The sequence below is a fragment of the Heliconius melpomene genome, chromosome 2 (assembly GCF_056956725.1).
Source record: "Heliconius melpomene rosina isolate 202511_hmr_F chromosome 2, ASM5695672v1, whole genome shotgun sequence".
Lineage (NCBI taxonomy): Eukaryota > Metazoa > Arthropoda > Insecta > Lepidoptera > Nymphalidae > Heliconius > Heliconius melpomene.
Window position 1 is genome coordinate 2,962,140 of NC_140390.1, and position 16,985 is coordinate 2,979,124.

At 32.1% G+C, this 16,985-nt stretch overlaps 1 protein-coding gene across 9 annotated transcripts in view; it reads left to right on the plus strand.

Moving 5' to 3' along the window:
- Cngl (Cyclic nucleotide-gated ion channel-like) overlaps window positions 1-16,985 on the plus strand; it is a 112,504-nt gene that overhangs the window by 76,108 nt on the left and 19,411 nt on the right. For 7 of the 9 annotated variants that reach the window (XM_085206228.1, XM_085206274.1, XM_085206237.1 and 4 more), the window contains 5 exons: window positions 3,405-3,512; window positions 6,859-6,999; window positions 8,235-8,387; window positions 9,877-10,007; window positions 12,273-12,347. In XM_085206228.1, coding sequence (XP_085062354.1) covers window positions 3,405-3,512; window positions 6,859-6,999; window positions 8,235-8,387; window positions 9,877-10,007; window positions 12,273-12,347 — 608 coding nt within the window. The remainder of the gene's footprint in view (window positions 1-3,404; window positions 3,513-6,858; window positions 7,000-8,234; window positions 8,388-9,876; window positions 10,008-12,272; window positions 12,348-16,985) is intronic. The other 2 variants (XM_085206254.1, XM_085206291.1) reach the window with 1 other exon arrangement.

Below are 16,985 nucleotides of genomic sequence, written 5' to 3' on the forward strand. Positions count from 1 at the left end.
AATTGTTTTTTCAATTTTCATAATAAAAATTTCCAAAATTAATGTGATTTTGTTTTATTTCTATTGCAATAGAAGGTTCAATCCTCATAGTATAAACGACTGATAATAAACGCTATTTAATTATAATGATTTTCATATATAAATAAGTTTATAATTTAAGTCATCGCTGTGTATGGCAATGTATCTGTAGAGATACATTGTTAGCGTAGTGTAATTGTTAATGCTCTTGGCAATGTATCCCACAAGATACATATGATTTTTTTTAAACTATGCTCGTTAGATTTTTTTTGTTATTTTTCTAGACATCCTTGGTTCTTAAACGTCAAGTGGTATGAATATTATTTTAATACTAAAAAAAAAAAATTTTGCCAAGTTAAGGGTTAAGCACTTATTTATTTAAAAAATCGAACTATTTATTTATATGTAATAAAGTTTAAAAACAATAATAATTTCCTTAGGCAATATTTCAAAATATTGAAATAATTTGAAATTAGCAAATATTTATAATCTCAAGTTTCATATATACACTTTAATTGAAGTAGTCGCTAATATCACTATTTTCTATACTTTTTGCTGGTTTAGAGATATATTATTTCTTTATGTTTTTATTTCTATATGTGTTACATGCCGACAAATATGTTTTTCCCATATGTCATATAGTTTTATATAGTGTTAATAAACAATTAAATTTTAATGGATCTAGTTTTCCAATTACACTCAATATTTGGATAAGCACCTGACCTCGTCGATCTCGATATGAGTGGATGCAAAATTGATTGAGATGTAGGTAGATGTGTTTTCATAATATACGTCTACCGTACAATACGTTAATTATTATTTATTATAAAATTTCCAATAATTGTTGATAAAAGAAAAATTTTGATGTTTTTCCATTAAATATTACTGTTTCTTCGATATTATAAAAAAGTGGGGATTCGCTATCCAAAATAGCAAAAAGTAAAAAGTAAAGCTTTTCAAAAGAAATTACAGCGATCCCAAGAAATCATTTGATACCTTTCATTCTCACTTTTTTGGGTCAATTGGGACGTTTCACGTTTGGAATAACATTTCAGTTTATTAAGTTTCGTCGAAATCAAAGTACGTACTACAATATATTGTATAAGAGCTTCGTGAGTGAGTGTTGTGAGAGTAAAAATGACTTTTGAGACTTCTAAAGTAAAAAAAAAAAATCAAATCAGCTTCACGCTGTATCCCGCACACCAGGGTAGGCAGAGGAAACCTGGGAGGAGTGTTAAGACATTCCGTTCCCCACTTTCTGCCGAATTCTGCAGGCATCGTGTGTTAAGTGGCAGAACTGAACGCCGCGCTTTGCCTCGATACCTGAGCGAAGAAATGGAAATATAAACGTAAATAAATATTTCACTTCCTCTAGTGGGAATCGAACCCACAACCGTCGCGTTACAGTCACACCTTTCTTCTTCTTCTTTTATTTGAGATTCTTTCTCTTTTGGGACTTATAGCTAAAAACTATAAATGAACTATTAGAAACAGCTTAGTTGCTTAACGTTCAATCCTCAGGGCATTTGTTAAAGTAAAGAATGGTCTTGAGGTCGTCGTAATGCCCTCAGGGACTGTAACGTGGAACCAAAAGCCTCCTCAGCTTGCATTAGCCCATTTTATTAAGAGCTGGTCCTTGGTTGGTCGCATAGTTTTGTACGTGCCTGCTCATCTAGTAACAAAATTAATTTAATAAAAAAATATAATATTTTTTTCAAATTTCAGTTTATAAAATTATGTATTTTCTATTTAAATGTAATTGATTATATACTAAAATTCCATTAAAATATATAAAAGTATTATTGTATATTGTAGGCATATCTAAAAAAAATATCATCGTTTTAGACTTTCCGAACCCTTACAGTATTACACGTTAAACAACAGGTCAACCGCCATATATATATTAATATATAATACATACATATATCTTTGACATATATTATATATATGTAAATAATAAAATCCCTTAATAAAACAATAAAATCCTATCTATATTATGTTTTACAGCCCATAGGAGCTTACATCGTTAAGACTTAATAGGGTATGTTTGCTATAAACGACGATCCCTAACTAATTAATGAAGTAATAAATTCTCGTACCTACGAGTAGCAATCATATTTATTAATAGTACTTAATAATGAATAATTGTATTAATATTTTGAGGGCATCGTCGCATACTGTCTACGTACACGCGACGGTCTAGGGTTCGATTACTCTTTAGGGGATCGATTTCCTGCTCTTATATGAAAAAACGCATTGTCGACTTCTGGCACGTCTTGATTGATCTAGTCATATTGAAAATCAAAGAAAATTACATAAAATAATTATTTCGATTTGTAAAAAGTCTCTCAAAATAAATGCTTTTTCTAGCTTTTTCCTTTTTTTACCTTCACGCTGTATCCCGCAAAAAGCAGGGCAGACGTTACCTAGTATTAGTACACTATGTTACCCATTATTCACCAAATTCTGATAGCATTGCTTGTAGACGCTTTGCCTCATTATGAGCGCGAGGAAAAGAAAATGTTAAATATTTAATTTCCTCGAGTGAGCATCGAACCCACAACCTATCGCGTTTATATCTGCATGCTTGTACCTCTGCCACGATTGAAATAATTTTAAGTCTTCAAATAATAAAATTGTTTATGCTTACATAAATAAAGCTTTATATACAGTAAAGTCTTTCGTAATACAATTGTAGCGCTACGAAATATAAAGTAATTGAATTTACAGAGCCATTGGGCTATGGAAACGGCGACTGACTGTTAACGTGATGGTTGCGGATTCAATTCTCACTCGAAGTAATGAAAAAAACGTGAAACTGATTGAAATATGTTTTTACATATTTTTACAGATTAATATTTACTAAAAAAATAAATATGAGTTGTCCAAATTAAAAATTTGTAATGAAAAACGTTTTAAGCTATTTATATTAACTATTGAGCCTCAACGAGTGCAATCTTGATGATGAAGTAAAGCATTTAGTGATAAAGAATACAGAATTAAGAAAACTATTGTTATCAAAATTTACTTAATGTAATTATCAAAGGTGAATCTGTATAAATAAATAAAAAAATATTTCCGTTTCCTCGCTCTGGTACCAAGACAAAGGCAGGCGTAGTGTTTTAACACTGAGTTGCCTCTACTATATACGTGAAATTAAAAAAACAAGTTGCCAGTGTTTCGAAGTTTCTTAGTAAATTAAAAAACGCAATGGCTTTCTTGATGGAATGCGCAATGTTCTTAAAATAGGTGGAAAGTGAAGAAAGGAGAGTCTAAACATTACTTTTATTCAACACTAACTCCCTCCATAAAGCGTGAAACTGTACTATTTTCAAAAAATTGCAACATTTTTATATGAAATCTAATAAAAATGCATTTGTCAACAGATTATGTGCCATTACTTCTGGGTGGTCTGCGACGGTATTGGAGACTTCGTGTTTGCTCTTGACGTCGTCGTCCAATTTAGAACTGGTTACCTGGAACAAGGGCTTATGGTATGTATCTTATATATATTGACATTTCTTTGAAAAATAAAGAAACCGGCGTTTAATTCCGCTATTGTAAATGCAATATCTGTAATTCATTCCACATTAATTCCAAATATTGAGTGGAATACATGATGCCTTAACATGAAGTTCTCTCTGTAAACTCTGCTGCTTGAGAAGAATATGGTTCAGTTTCATTATAGTCTACAAAGTATTCGTTGAATTTTATACACCACATTTCTCCAATACTTGGCACTCCACTGATATCGGGTTTTGAAGGAACTTCCTTTAACGCCAAACAACTGAATATGGTTAAGGCTTACGTCCTGGTTTACCTGGTGTTGCAGACTAGTGGATCACGTAACCCTTGCACTCGTTTGATTTTTCTATAAAAAAGTTATATTTCTCATACCTATAAAGCATAGAATTACAATTATTATATATTACAAACCTCAATTATTACATTTTCGAAAACTGCTCTTTTAATGCAATCCCTAAGGATAGGCCTGTATGTCAAATTTCAGTTATTTAAGCCCAAATAGTTTTGGCTGTACGTTGTCTGTCCGTCGCTCAGTTAATAAGGAATTTATATTGATAAAATATAAATTTAACCAACAATTATTTATGCAAAAAAAGCGTAATTTTAAAATAATTTTTAATTAATTACTTTCTAAGCAAAAATGCGCTATATTATGCCATTAACTTTGTTATTAAGAACACATAGCACGCTCCACGAGGGGTCATTATTGAGACGTATGAGCTTACCTGATCTTAATTACTTGGGAGGTTGGTGTGTTTTACTCAGTAGTTGTCATCTATTTTTATACTAGTTCTAAGATAAAATATCTACTGAATTTACCTGATTGTGGATTCGATTCTCATTTGGTTTCTTGTTCACGATGGTCGGTCAAACAAGAGTAGATAAGTTAACTGGGAGTATAACTTTTGAAAGTTGACAAACTTAAATTTGTGGGCGTATGAACTTATTTTATATCAAACTAGCGGACGCGCGCAGCTTCGCTTGCGTATTTAAGGGTGAATTCTAATTACCCATGAAACATGTGTTCAATGAAATATTTTTAAGAGTCTAAATTTAAAATTTTATAAAAATCGGTGGCGATTTAAAGATTTTTCGATACAAACTTTCAACCCCTTAATTGCACCCTTAGGGGGTGAATTCTAGAAAACCATGAAACATATGTTCAATGAAATATTTTTAAGAGTCTAAATATCAAATTTTATAAAAATCGGTGGCGATTTAAGAATTTTCCCATACAAACTTTCAACCTTTTATTTGCACCCTTAGGGGATGAATTCTAGAAAACCATGAAACATGTGTTTAATTATATACGTTTAAGAGTCTGAATTTCGAATTTTATAAAAATTGGTGACGATTTAAAAAAAAAACCTATACAAACTTTCAACCCCTTATTTGCACCCTTAGGGGGAGAATTCTAGAAAACGATGAAACACGTGTTCAATTAAATACTTTTAAAAATCTAAGTTTAAAATTTTATAAAAATCGGTGTCGATTTAATTTTTTTTCCATACAAACTTTGAACCCCTATTTCACCCCTTTAGGGTTAAATTTTTTAAAAATCCCTTCTTAGTGGATATCCAGATTACGAAAGTAAACTTTTGTCCAACTTTCACGTTTCTACGCACAGCGTTTACGGCTGTGCGCGCGTCTTACCTCAGTCAGTGAGGACAAGTCCTTTTATATATATAGATAAACTAAAATAACTAAACTAAAACTATAAGCTTGTGATATTTTTTTCTGTGATTTATCTATGAATTGACAATATTCGGATTTATCCCAGTTTTTTTGTACTGTCAGTGCTCAGTTCTTGCCAAATTGCAACATTCTAGATAGATATTACTTTACCATATCCATATCATTTATCTAACTTTTGCTTTAAGAATCGTTTTAAGGGATTTTCGTAAAACTAATATGTAGCTTTAAACAATCCTTATCCCCCCAGAATCTACAAATACGAGTACCTCTTGTTAAAGCTTCTAGACACGTGAATAGAATATTTGAATAAAAAGCATTTGAGTTACAAGTGTTTGCACTTACGTTCTTTTACGTGAACGTTTATTGCCGTCTTAGATAAGAAGACGTTTTAATTTATATTTTTTTGTATACAAGCTTAGTTTTCATTTGAAATTACCAACGAATTAAATTTGTATAGGGTTCCGTATCTCAAAAGGTAAAAGTAAAATCCTAATAGAATCCCTTTATTGTCCGTCTGTCGGTTAAGACCTTTTATCGACTCGAGATAGCGTGGAGCATCGATTTTGCTGTATTTTTTATAAAATTTGCCTCGTATTAAAATACCTTAAAGAAGAGTAGGATAGGGAATGCGAGCCTTTTGACTGTATTATATCAAACCATACTGGGAAATCGAATATATAAGCAGTTTCCCAAGCGGAGAGAACGTAGAGTACGAGGCAATGCGTGTAAGTGGCGTAAGTAAAAAGAATCGAGAAATAGGAATCAATAAGTAATATAATGAGTACCGCCACTCAACACGCAATGCCTTCGTTTCTCTTATCGTGACATTTCGTATCATTTTCTAATTCTCGAGGCACGAATGTAAAATACTTGTCTTAATAGGAACAGTAATATCTTAGAATTTGATAGAAAATGGAGATTAGATTCTGTCCCCCATTTTCTGCCGAAATCTCGAGAAATGAGTTTCTTAAACTCTTGTCGTAATAGGAATAGAGTGCCTAAACACTAAGTTGAGATTATCTTACATAATTCTCTAAGTGAAATCACAATAAACGCTTTTTCAAGAAGACACTGGCCCTCACCACCAGATTATTTATCATTGTTGCATAAACGTTAACGGAAAAATAAAAAACTGAGATTCAGTACCGATTAATCAGCCCTGTCAGCCTATCCAGCCCCAGATATCATAAATCACGAATTAATTATATTCTACAAATTTATTTATTTTGAGGCCGTCACGGAGCAGTGTCTCTTTGTAAACGTGGTTCTGGGTTCGATACCTACTGGGGGCAACATAAATAGTTTTTATTTTTCCCTATCCAGTAGCAAGAGAAAGCGCAGCATTGTCTTCCACTGCTCATGACGATGTCACGAAAATTAGGCAAAAAGTGGAGAGTGGACGGAGGGTAATACTAAGTTCTCTCTGCCTACCTGCCTTGCTATGCGGGATAAACATGACGCTGTTTTTTTAAAGGACCTACCTAACTGAATAATAGAATATCTCGTTAAAGCACACCGTTCTCCACTTTCTGCAGAAATTTTGAATCATTGCATGTTGAATGGTGGAACTCAACTGGAAGAAATAAAAATATTAATAAATAAACGTTTATTTGTCCACAGGTTTACGATTCGAAGAAATTAGCGAAACATTACATTACATCGAGACCATTTCTACTGGACATAACGGCGCTAACACCCCTGGACCTTCTGCAGCTCAAAATCGGCATCAATCCTATCATTAGATTTCCAAGATTTTTTAAGGTAAAAATAGAAAATAATCTTTTTCATTATATTTTTGGAAAACTTTTTAATTAATAATTTCTAGAGATTTAACATTTTGTGATAATCTTGTTCTAAATCTAGTAGAGGCCATGCTTCATTTTTTTTAACTTCACGCTGTATCCCGCACATAGCAGAGTAGACAGAACGAACCTGCGAACCTAGTGTTAAGAGACTCCGTTCCTATTAAGATAATTCCATTCCCCACTTTCCTCCGAATTCTGGAAACATTGCATGTTGAGTAGCGGACCTCAACGCCGCCCTTCGCAGATTTTGTTTTTTTATAATTACGCCTCCAAAATCGGGCGGAATATGGAGAACTGAGTGTCTTAACACTAGGTTTCCTCTGCCTAACTTGCTGTGTGCGGGAAACAGCGTAAAATGGTTTTTTGCATAATATTGATATAAAATATTATAGAATTACAGTATCATTTGATATTTTAAAAGTAGCCCACGCTCGGGTAACTATTAATATCTATATATTGAAATTCCACACAAAATACTCAAATAAAATAGCAATATTACGCTGTAATATGGAATATTTTGTGATATAGGAGACCTCATCCGAAAATTATTTTATGTGATAAAAATCCAATAAGCCTTATTCCGTATTTAAAGAACTTAGTAATCACCGTTCTCCGTTTTTTTGTCAATATTCCAAACAATGCAAGTTTAATAGTAAAAATGTATTACCTATTAATAAATGATAAAATTATGAACTGGAAATATTTTCTTAAGCGTGATGGTTATGGGTTTGATTCTACTTGAGGGACTGTTTTTTAATTTAAGTATTTAATTGAATTTAATTGATGATGCCTATAAATTATTTTCTCGACGCCAGGTTTTCTACCCATAGACGCTACTCAACCCATCCTACGCTACCTACCCTAAATGCGATAAATATATAAAAATATAAAATATTTTTATGGGAAACCATTAAAAAACTTAATAATAATACTTGCATTATATAATTTTTAACTATTTCGAGGCCATCATAGCGCAGTGGAACTCTCATCTCACCATCTGCCTGTAAACGCGACGTCTATGGATTCGATTTCCACTCGATAAACGAATTATTTTCATTTCTGCGCTACAAAAATACAAATTTCGGCGTTGTGTTACGACATATCACGAATTCGAAATATGGAGAACGGAATAACATGACACTAGATTCTAAAGAAAAAACAACAAAACAATAATAAAATATTGAATTCCAGGTATACAGGGCCGTCAGCTGCTACTACATGGTTGAATCCAGAACCGTGTATCCCAACTTCTGGCGAGTGATTAATCTTATACATATCCTCCTCATACTGGCCCATTGGTTCGGCTGTTTCTACTTCTTATTATCGGAAGCTGAAGGGTTTCAGGTGCGTAATAAAATCTATAACTCTTAGTACTTAGACAAGCCGCGGCGTTAAGTTACGCCACTAAAATGAGACACTTTTCATCCAAGTAACCAAGGCATATAAACGGATCATTAAGTCTTTTTTTATCAGCTTCACGCCCCATGAAGCATAGTAGGCAGAGGTAGCCTAGTGTTAAGACACCTCGTTACCCTTTTACGCCGTATTTTGCCATGCCTGAAGCCATGCTATGTCAGACCGAAGAACTAGAGCGAAGAAATGAAAATGTATAATCTCATTTCCTCGAGTGAGAATCGAAACCACAACAAGTGGCGTTTGGGCCACAACTGGCCTACTTCAAGAAAAATAATTCCTCCAACTTTAATAAACTTTATTTATATAGCATTTTGCCATTAAATGAAGACTTTCAACGAGACATTTATATTAGTCCCGTCGTAAAGCAATCAGTTAGCCGAGGTTCCGAGGTTCCTAGGTATAATGAAATTTCCTTTTTGGAATGCAAATTACTGAAATAAAGAATTAACTATGCATATTGTATATTGTTGGTACTGTTTTTAGTTTAAATAATTAGGTATTAGTAACTGAGTTAACTAATATATAATACTAGTGGACCCAAACGCGGCTACGCCCGCTTCAACTATACGAATATTTAATAAATATATTTATGAATTTATTTTCAGTTTTCAATAGAGAGATGCGTTAAGCAAGCTTATTTTAAGTGACGTTTTCTAACAACAAACTTTGCAAATCGTTGCTTAGCAACGGTCGCACAGCGACGGTTGTTATTAACATGGCGGAATAAATTACATGTCAAATTAATAAATATTTTAATATATTGGGATATATCAAAAATATTACAAATATGAGAAAAAAAGTATCCTATGTTCACCCCGAGACCCTATGAGTATTTTATCACAATTAACTAATTTAATTTTTTCGGTTCGGTTTGGCCCTGATTGCGTAAAGGACAGACAGACAGACAGAGTTACTTTCGAATTAATAATATAGGTATGGATTGTACATATAAAGTATTTTTCATACAGATTAAATAACTAAACGTAAATAACTGGAAAATTGGATGAAAATGTGTGGAAATGGAAATTAGGTTGTAGTATAACATAAAGTTGAAATGTCTGAAAAGAGAAGACTTCAGCGTTGAGATCTGTTACTCAACTATTATTATTTTATTCAGACAGCGGAGAGCGGGCAAAAATGAATAAACAAATAACTTTTTCTAGCGTCAAGCTGGATTCCGCATATAGCACGGTAGGCAGAGGGGACTTGGGAACCTAGTGTTAAAACACTTTGTTTCCTATTTTCCACCGAATTTTCGAGAGTTTGCTTGTTGAGTGGCGTAACTCAACGCCGCGCTTTGTCTTATTACCACAAGAAAATCAATTTATTGAATTATTCAATTACAGTGGAAATCGAACTCACAATCATCGGCCATCCACATGATGTCCTCAAAAATATTAAAACCATATATTTACAGGGTGACTGGGCGTACCCACATCGACCGGGGGACTACGCGACTCTGACCCGCAAGTACTTAGGTTCCTTGTACTGGTCCACATTGACCTTGACGACTATAGGAGACCTCCCCACACCCGAAACTAATGCTGAGTGAGTATTCGCATGTTAATGTTTTTTTTTTCATAGATAAATATTTAATTAATTTATATTATATTTTTTGTAAGGTTTTAATAATAAAATATAGGTATTTTAACATATAGAAGTGTGACAGAAAGCCCATTAATTGTGTAACTAATAGAAGTTGAAATCCCACAGAATTAATTAAAATAGTTCGTCGTCGTTAAACTAATAGTTATTTTAAAATTTACTTTATAAAAGTTAATTTAAATTTAACAAAGATTGACGACAAAGTGTCACATCATCAAGATCAAGAAATCGATTGATTTTTTATATTTTCATAAAAAAAAAAATCTAAATTTCTATATTTTTATAGAATAAAGGACAAAAATTCGCAAATAATAAATAGAATTATCTATTCCTCGTCTTTTAATAAAGGTGATACTATGTTTATATTTTATTTTAGAAAAAAAAAGCTAATAAATAATTCGAAATAAGCCTAAAACTTAAAATTATTTGTTTAATACTAAAATATTTGGATTTTTTTTACATTATAAACAGGTATATTGTTTAAGGTTAAACCTTATTAAGATTCGAATTTGGGACTTTTAGAAAAACCAACGAAATGGGACAAGTAATTTATTTAACTTTAATATCAAAAGTTTTATCGTTCTATAGATTACACCACATTTTTCGTTTAGAACTATTATTATACGAATAGTCAACTAATTCTTAATTGAAAAATGTGGTTTCGCCCAACTAAAGTAATTTATGAACTTTCAAATAGAGAATTTGTTAAAAATGTTTATAGATTTGAAATTAGATACTATATTTATTAATTTATTATTTGAAGTTTTCTACATAGAATATATTATAGAAAAAAATATATAAACGTAATAAAATTTTTGATTGAAAAATTAATCTAAAAACAAAGTTATAATTAAAATTTTAAAAAATATGAGCGAGATATTTTATTTTAGAACATTTTTATAATGGAATCTATGCAAGCGCGTGTTTTTCAATAAATATTATATTATAATGTTATATTGTTATTAAAATAACATTTTAAAATTTTTTGTGGTAAAGTTGAAAGAAACTAAATAAACTTGACGGTTTTGGGTTCGATTCCTACTCAAAGTAATTAATTATTTATCATTTGCCCGCTCTGGTAAGAGATACAGCTTGAACCTAAGGAAAGAAAAATATATATAAAATTTAACAGCAACGAAACTTTATAACAATCATTCTATGGAAATATTAAAATTTAATATTTGAAAGCTTACTCTTATTTAGGCAAAGGATTTCGACATACCTATTTTATTTTCACGCTGTATCCCGCAGGGTAGGCAGAGAGAATCTAGAGTATAGACTCTACGTTCTCCACTTTCCGCCGAATTCGAGCCTCAACGCTCAACGGCCTTTGCCTTGTTGCCAAAGCGAAGAAATGAAAATAAAGAATAATTGAATTGAAATAAATAATAATTCATTTCCCCATGAGAACCGACAACCTTCGCGTTTATAGTCACACGCATGTGGCACTGCGCTACGACGACCTGTACTATGCAAGAGGCAAACATATATGAAATTAACTACTTATTAATATAGTCTATAATTTAACAACTAAATTCATACAGCCTAATAAATTTCAATAATAAATGTACTAAATCCAATATCGAATGCCGATAAGTTCATTTAAAATGTATAACGTTACTTCGGTACTCAATTATGTGAAATATATACTGTTATATTGCAATAGTTCCCATTACATATAAATTTAATATATCTTGTAGAGATTTCAGGCTTTTATAGCAACTTAGGTTCCCTCTGCTTAAGCTGCTGAGTGCGGGATACAGCGTGAAGCTTAAAAATAATGACAAAATTAATATTTTCCTTTATGTTAAGATGGGTAGAAATATTTGATGATGCGTAGAAATTTCCGAAATTAATATATACCTAACTAATATTATAACCAAGTAAAAAGATTTGAAATATTGAAATATGCTCTAACAATAAGTTCTAAATAAGTTGAACCAAAATGATGTAAATAACTGTTATTTTTCATATATTATAAATATTTTTAGTTAATAAATACAAATAATCTTTCTATATATAATTTATATATGAAAGAAACACTACCCCACCTTTATCACATTGGTTCTACTTCTATTATTACTATTTTTTTAATATATAGATATAACAAAAAAATATAAAATACAATGCTTAAATATATACAAATATATATATATATATATATATAATATATGTATATTATTTATGAATTTAACATTATATGCATAGCACGCATGGAGGCCCCAAATTTTTGCCGCGACGGGGACTCAAATCCCGACTACTACAGTTCAGGTCGAACCGGGGGTACGTTACTAAATATGCAATTGGTCAGATCATGGATTTTTTTTATTTTTAATTTAATTAATAAAAAAAAATAATTATACATCTTACTAAAACATCTTAATTATGTGTACGAGAATCAGCAAATCAAAGAAATAATTAGTAATTATTTTTTTAAATCTATTATTACATTTACTATTATATTTATAATACATAGTTAATTAATTTACGTCGTGGGGGTGGCGGAACTTAACGCCGCACTTTGCCTACCAGAGCGGCTTCTTACTTCGACTTTTCTTTATAATATTTTTTTATATGTAAATAATAACTGTATGTATAACGTATATTTTCGTAGGCAAATACCCCAACCCCTTAACCAATCCTCCCGAGGCTTCCAAGTAAATACTTGTTTATTTAACATTTTCCTATGTTACCGCTTTACTAATTTTGTTTGTCCAAACAAACTATATGTTATATGAATTTAGTTGAAAAATATTTTGTCCAAACAATTACCTTACCTATTAAATATTAAAATAAATATATCAAAATAATGATTATACCAAATATCTATCAATTTCGTTTCTACTTTAAGGGGTTATTTGCCTAATGATTCAGGCTTCGAACTGACAACTGACTGTTGAGTTGCAGAACTCAATCAAAATTCTAAAAATTCTGAAAATTTCCTTGAAAATTCGGCGGAAAATGGAGAACGGAGTGTCTTAATGGGCAACGCAGTGTCTTACCTCTACGTTCCTAGATTCCCTCTGCCTCCGCTGTTGTGTGCGGGATAAAGCGTGAAGCTGATTTGATTTGATTTTTTCAAAACTAGATTTAAAAGAATTTAAAAAAGTACAGTTTTCTCATTATCCATGCAAAAACAACTACAAAAAAGTTTATAACGAAAAACATTTACAGTAAATTGTGCTAGCAAAGATTAAAGATAATATAAAGAACAACTTGGCTTCATGGAATGGTTAATCCTACATCTTATGGAAATTAGGGATCAAAAACTTTAAACATAATTTAAGCAGAGAACGGAAATAGATTTTTACTTTGTTAAGCATGTTTTTACAGGAAAATAACAAAGTCGAATAAGTTTGTCTTATAACTAAGATGGAGATATCTTTTCTCTCATTTTCACGCTGTATCCCGCATTAAGCAGGGCAGGTAGAGGGAGCCTAGTGTTTAAACACTTCAGTCATGGCGCAAGCGTTCAACAGCAACAGGTTGCGGGTTCGGCGGAATTTAGGCAGAAGAAACCTGGGAACCTAGCGTTAAGGCACTCCGTTCCCATTAAGATAGATTGAATGGCGGAACTGAACGCCGCATTTGGCCTCGTTACCAAAGCGAGGAAATGGAAATATTAAAGGTTCATCACCTCGAGTGGGAATCGAACCCACAACTCCACACGCTTGTGCCTCTAATTAACATTCACGAAATAAATAATAACTTTACAAAGCCATTAAGTTTGTTAATTAAGTAAAAGCAAACTTTGACTCCACAGAAAATACATAAGAAAGACGTAGCTTGTAAACTGTACAATTTAAATGGTTTCACAGACTATATACAAATAATATTTAATTTTTTCCTCATTTAAATAACTAGTTGTAATAATCTTTATTTCTAAGCAATATCAAATATTTTCAATATACAAAAAAATTAAATTCCTACAAAATACTAAGAAAACATCAAGTAAAACACAACTTATATATAACTTGTCGAAAATCTCCCAAGAAGTCGTAAATCAGTTAGACTGTTAGGATACCCTCATATTTTATTTGCGAATCATAAACCATTATCTATGAAAATTTATTTCAGCACTAAATCTAGATACCTTTGATAAGTTGTTAAAATAAATAATATCTATGAATAATGAATGCAGTAGAGTTTATAATTTAATTTTATGTCATCACCATCATCAGCCTGTCCTGTACTGGACAAATATTAATTTAATTTAATAGTTTTAAGGCCGACATAGATTAGGGACACAAGGTTGTGAGTTCGATTCCCGCTCAGGGGAATGAAATATGTATTTAATATTTTCTCACTTTTGTACCCATGTAATGCCAAGAGAGTTTGGCGGAAAGCCGGGAACGGAAATGTCTAAGTTAGGCAGATCTAGATATTTCCGTTGGGAGACACATCGGAGTCTCTTAACACTAGGTTCCCAGGTTTTGACAGATTAAAACGACGATGGCGAGACGAGCTGGATCATTACAAGCCTGACTGGTGTTCAGGAGCATAAATTAGACCAGAGTGGAAGAAATGAAGAGGGCCTTTTGCCCAGCAATGGGACAGTACATGCTAGTAAAAAAAAATCCCGAAGGATATGCAGAGGGAACCTAGTGTTAAAACTCTCCGTTCCCCATTTCCAGTTCTCAATTTTTTTAATATATTAATTTAAATGTAATCTTCCTAAGATAAGGAATAAGACTAATACAATCAAGATGCTAAAGCCTAGCTTTGACTTAGACCGCTCGTGTCTAGAACAAATCTCTAGAGGAATACGTTGGAAGGTCTAGCAATGTCAAATTATGAGATATTCCAAATGTCAAATTATCTTGTCAAAATGGGAATTGGACTAACCTAATAATCTAATAGAATCAAATAAAATAATAAAATAAAGCTACCGTTTTCATAAAAAAGAAAACATATATTTAAAAAACAAATATTTTAACAAATACCTAAATATAGTCGACATATTTACTCTACAAAAACAAATTTTGCCTTTAATATATCTAGATATTTCCTATAGAACAAAAAAGCAATAACGAATCTAAAAATAGAAACATCTTGATTTTTCCATAAAAAAAAACGTTTAAATTACCTCGTGAAGGCTTAGAAAGGTTCTTCCCCATATAACATGTCTCTCTCGAAATTGTCGAGCTTATATATAGGAGTTATGGGATGTCCCCTGACACCCATAAAATATACGAGGAAGGCCGTAAGTCCACTCCAGTTTATGTGTTAGTCAATAAATTTCATAATGATTAAGCCACTGCCCATAAAATTTCATTTTTATTCTTTCATAATTGCTAAATGTTGTATGGAATATTTTTATTTGAAATATATTCTTTTGTTTATTTCATTTTTTTCAAAGGTCGCATCGCTCTTAAGTCTGAGATCAAGCTTGAGAAGCCGTTTTCTGTTATAGATATAAAATTTATAACGGAAAACGGGATCTCAAAATCGATCTCAAATTTGAGAGAGCTTTATAAAGTCGAACTCTTAACATTAGGTTCTGTAATATGGTTCTGTAATGATAATAATTATTCCCCCAAGTCGGGATTGAACCAATTATCATCGCTTTTACGGTCTCATGCCTTTCTACTGCACAGTTTTCACAATTAGTTGCTTTTTGCTGTTCTTCTCGTGTTTCTATTCATTAATATTTATTTAAGGACTAGCAACCCAACGTGTGCCTACCCAATTTTGCGGGTTAAAGCGTAAAGCTTGAAAAACAAAATTATTATATGAAAACATAATATATATTATGCTTTAATGTTACGGAACCTATTTATATTCTCTGATAGTACGAAGATTCGATCTGAATAAGCTAATGTCTCGAATTCAGACGGAAAGCGGAGAACGGAATATCTTGTCACTAGGTTGCCTCTGATAACTATTTAATGAGACAAAATGAAGTTTTTAATGACAGCTTGTAATTTAAATGTAAATAAAGACATATTTCCACAAGCAAATTGCATTATTATGCTACGAAACAATTAAGTAGTACCAGGTGCGGAGACTCAACAGAACAATTCAATTAATGTCACTGTAAAACGACTATGAAGAACATTAGAAAGGAATCTATCGTAGCGTCGAAATAGCAATCTTAGGCCCGTATTTATACACCGCTCTCAAGTCTGAGATCGATCTTGAGATGCCGTGTAAACAGGTAGATATTATAATATTTTATATATATAATAAGTGCAATAATTAAGCTCGACTATATTTTTTTATATTTTTTAAATCAGGAAACACCGAGAATATTTATATAAAGGGCACAACGGTTTGTATTCACAAGCGGTGAATACAACGGAAAGTGGGGGGCGAAGTACCTTAATAAAGAACGGAGTGTCCTAACACTAGATTCCCATATTTCCTCTTCCTCCCCTGCTATTTACAATTCAGCTTTTCAGTTGACTGAAACTTCCATTGGATAGAAAATATAGCCTCCATTTCCAATGTTGTCATCGGTTTCCTCCTGGGATGGTGGAACAACCGATATAACGTAATTAACCCTCCAGTGGCTTCAGTGAAGTCAAACGAAAACGAATCTCTAAGGTTCACCATGTTTATCCGAAATATATAGGATACGAGTATATTAACAAACATACAAATTTGTCTTTGATTTTATATTTATTTTATACATTTATATACTTTTCTTATGAAAGAGAGTAAAATTTATAATTTTTCAATATAAATTAATATGAAAAATACATTTAGAAATATAAGAATATACCCTTCCGTCTGTGGGACAAGGGTCCAGGCAATCGGTCGGCCTAGGTGGCTAGGGCTCCAGAATGAGGCACCTACTTACAACGCGCCGTCTCAAATAATACTCTTCAGCTTCCGCTTCTTCATCCAACAGCTAAGCGATAACCTCTTAAAATATTGGTTGAGGCTTTTCGCTGCTAAACGGCTACCTGAAACCACTAT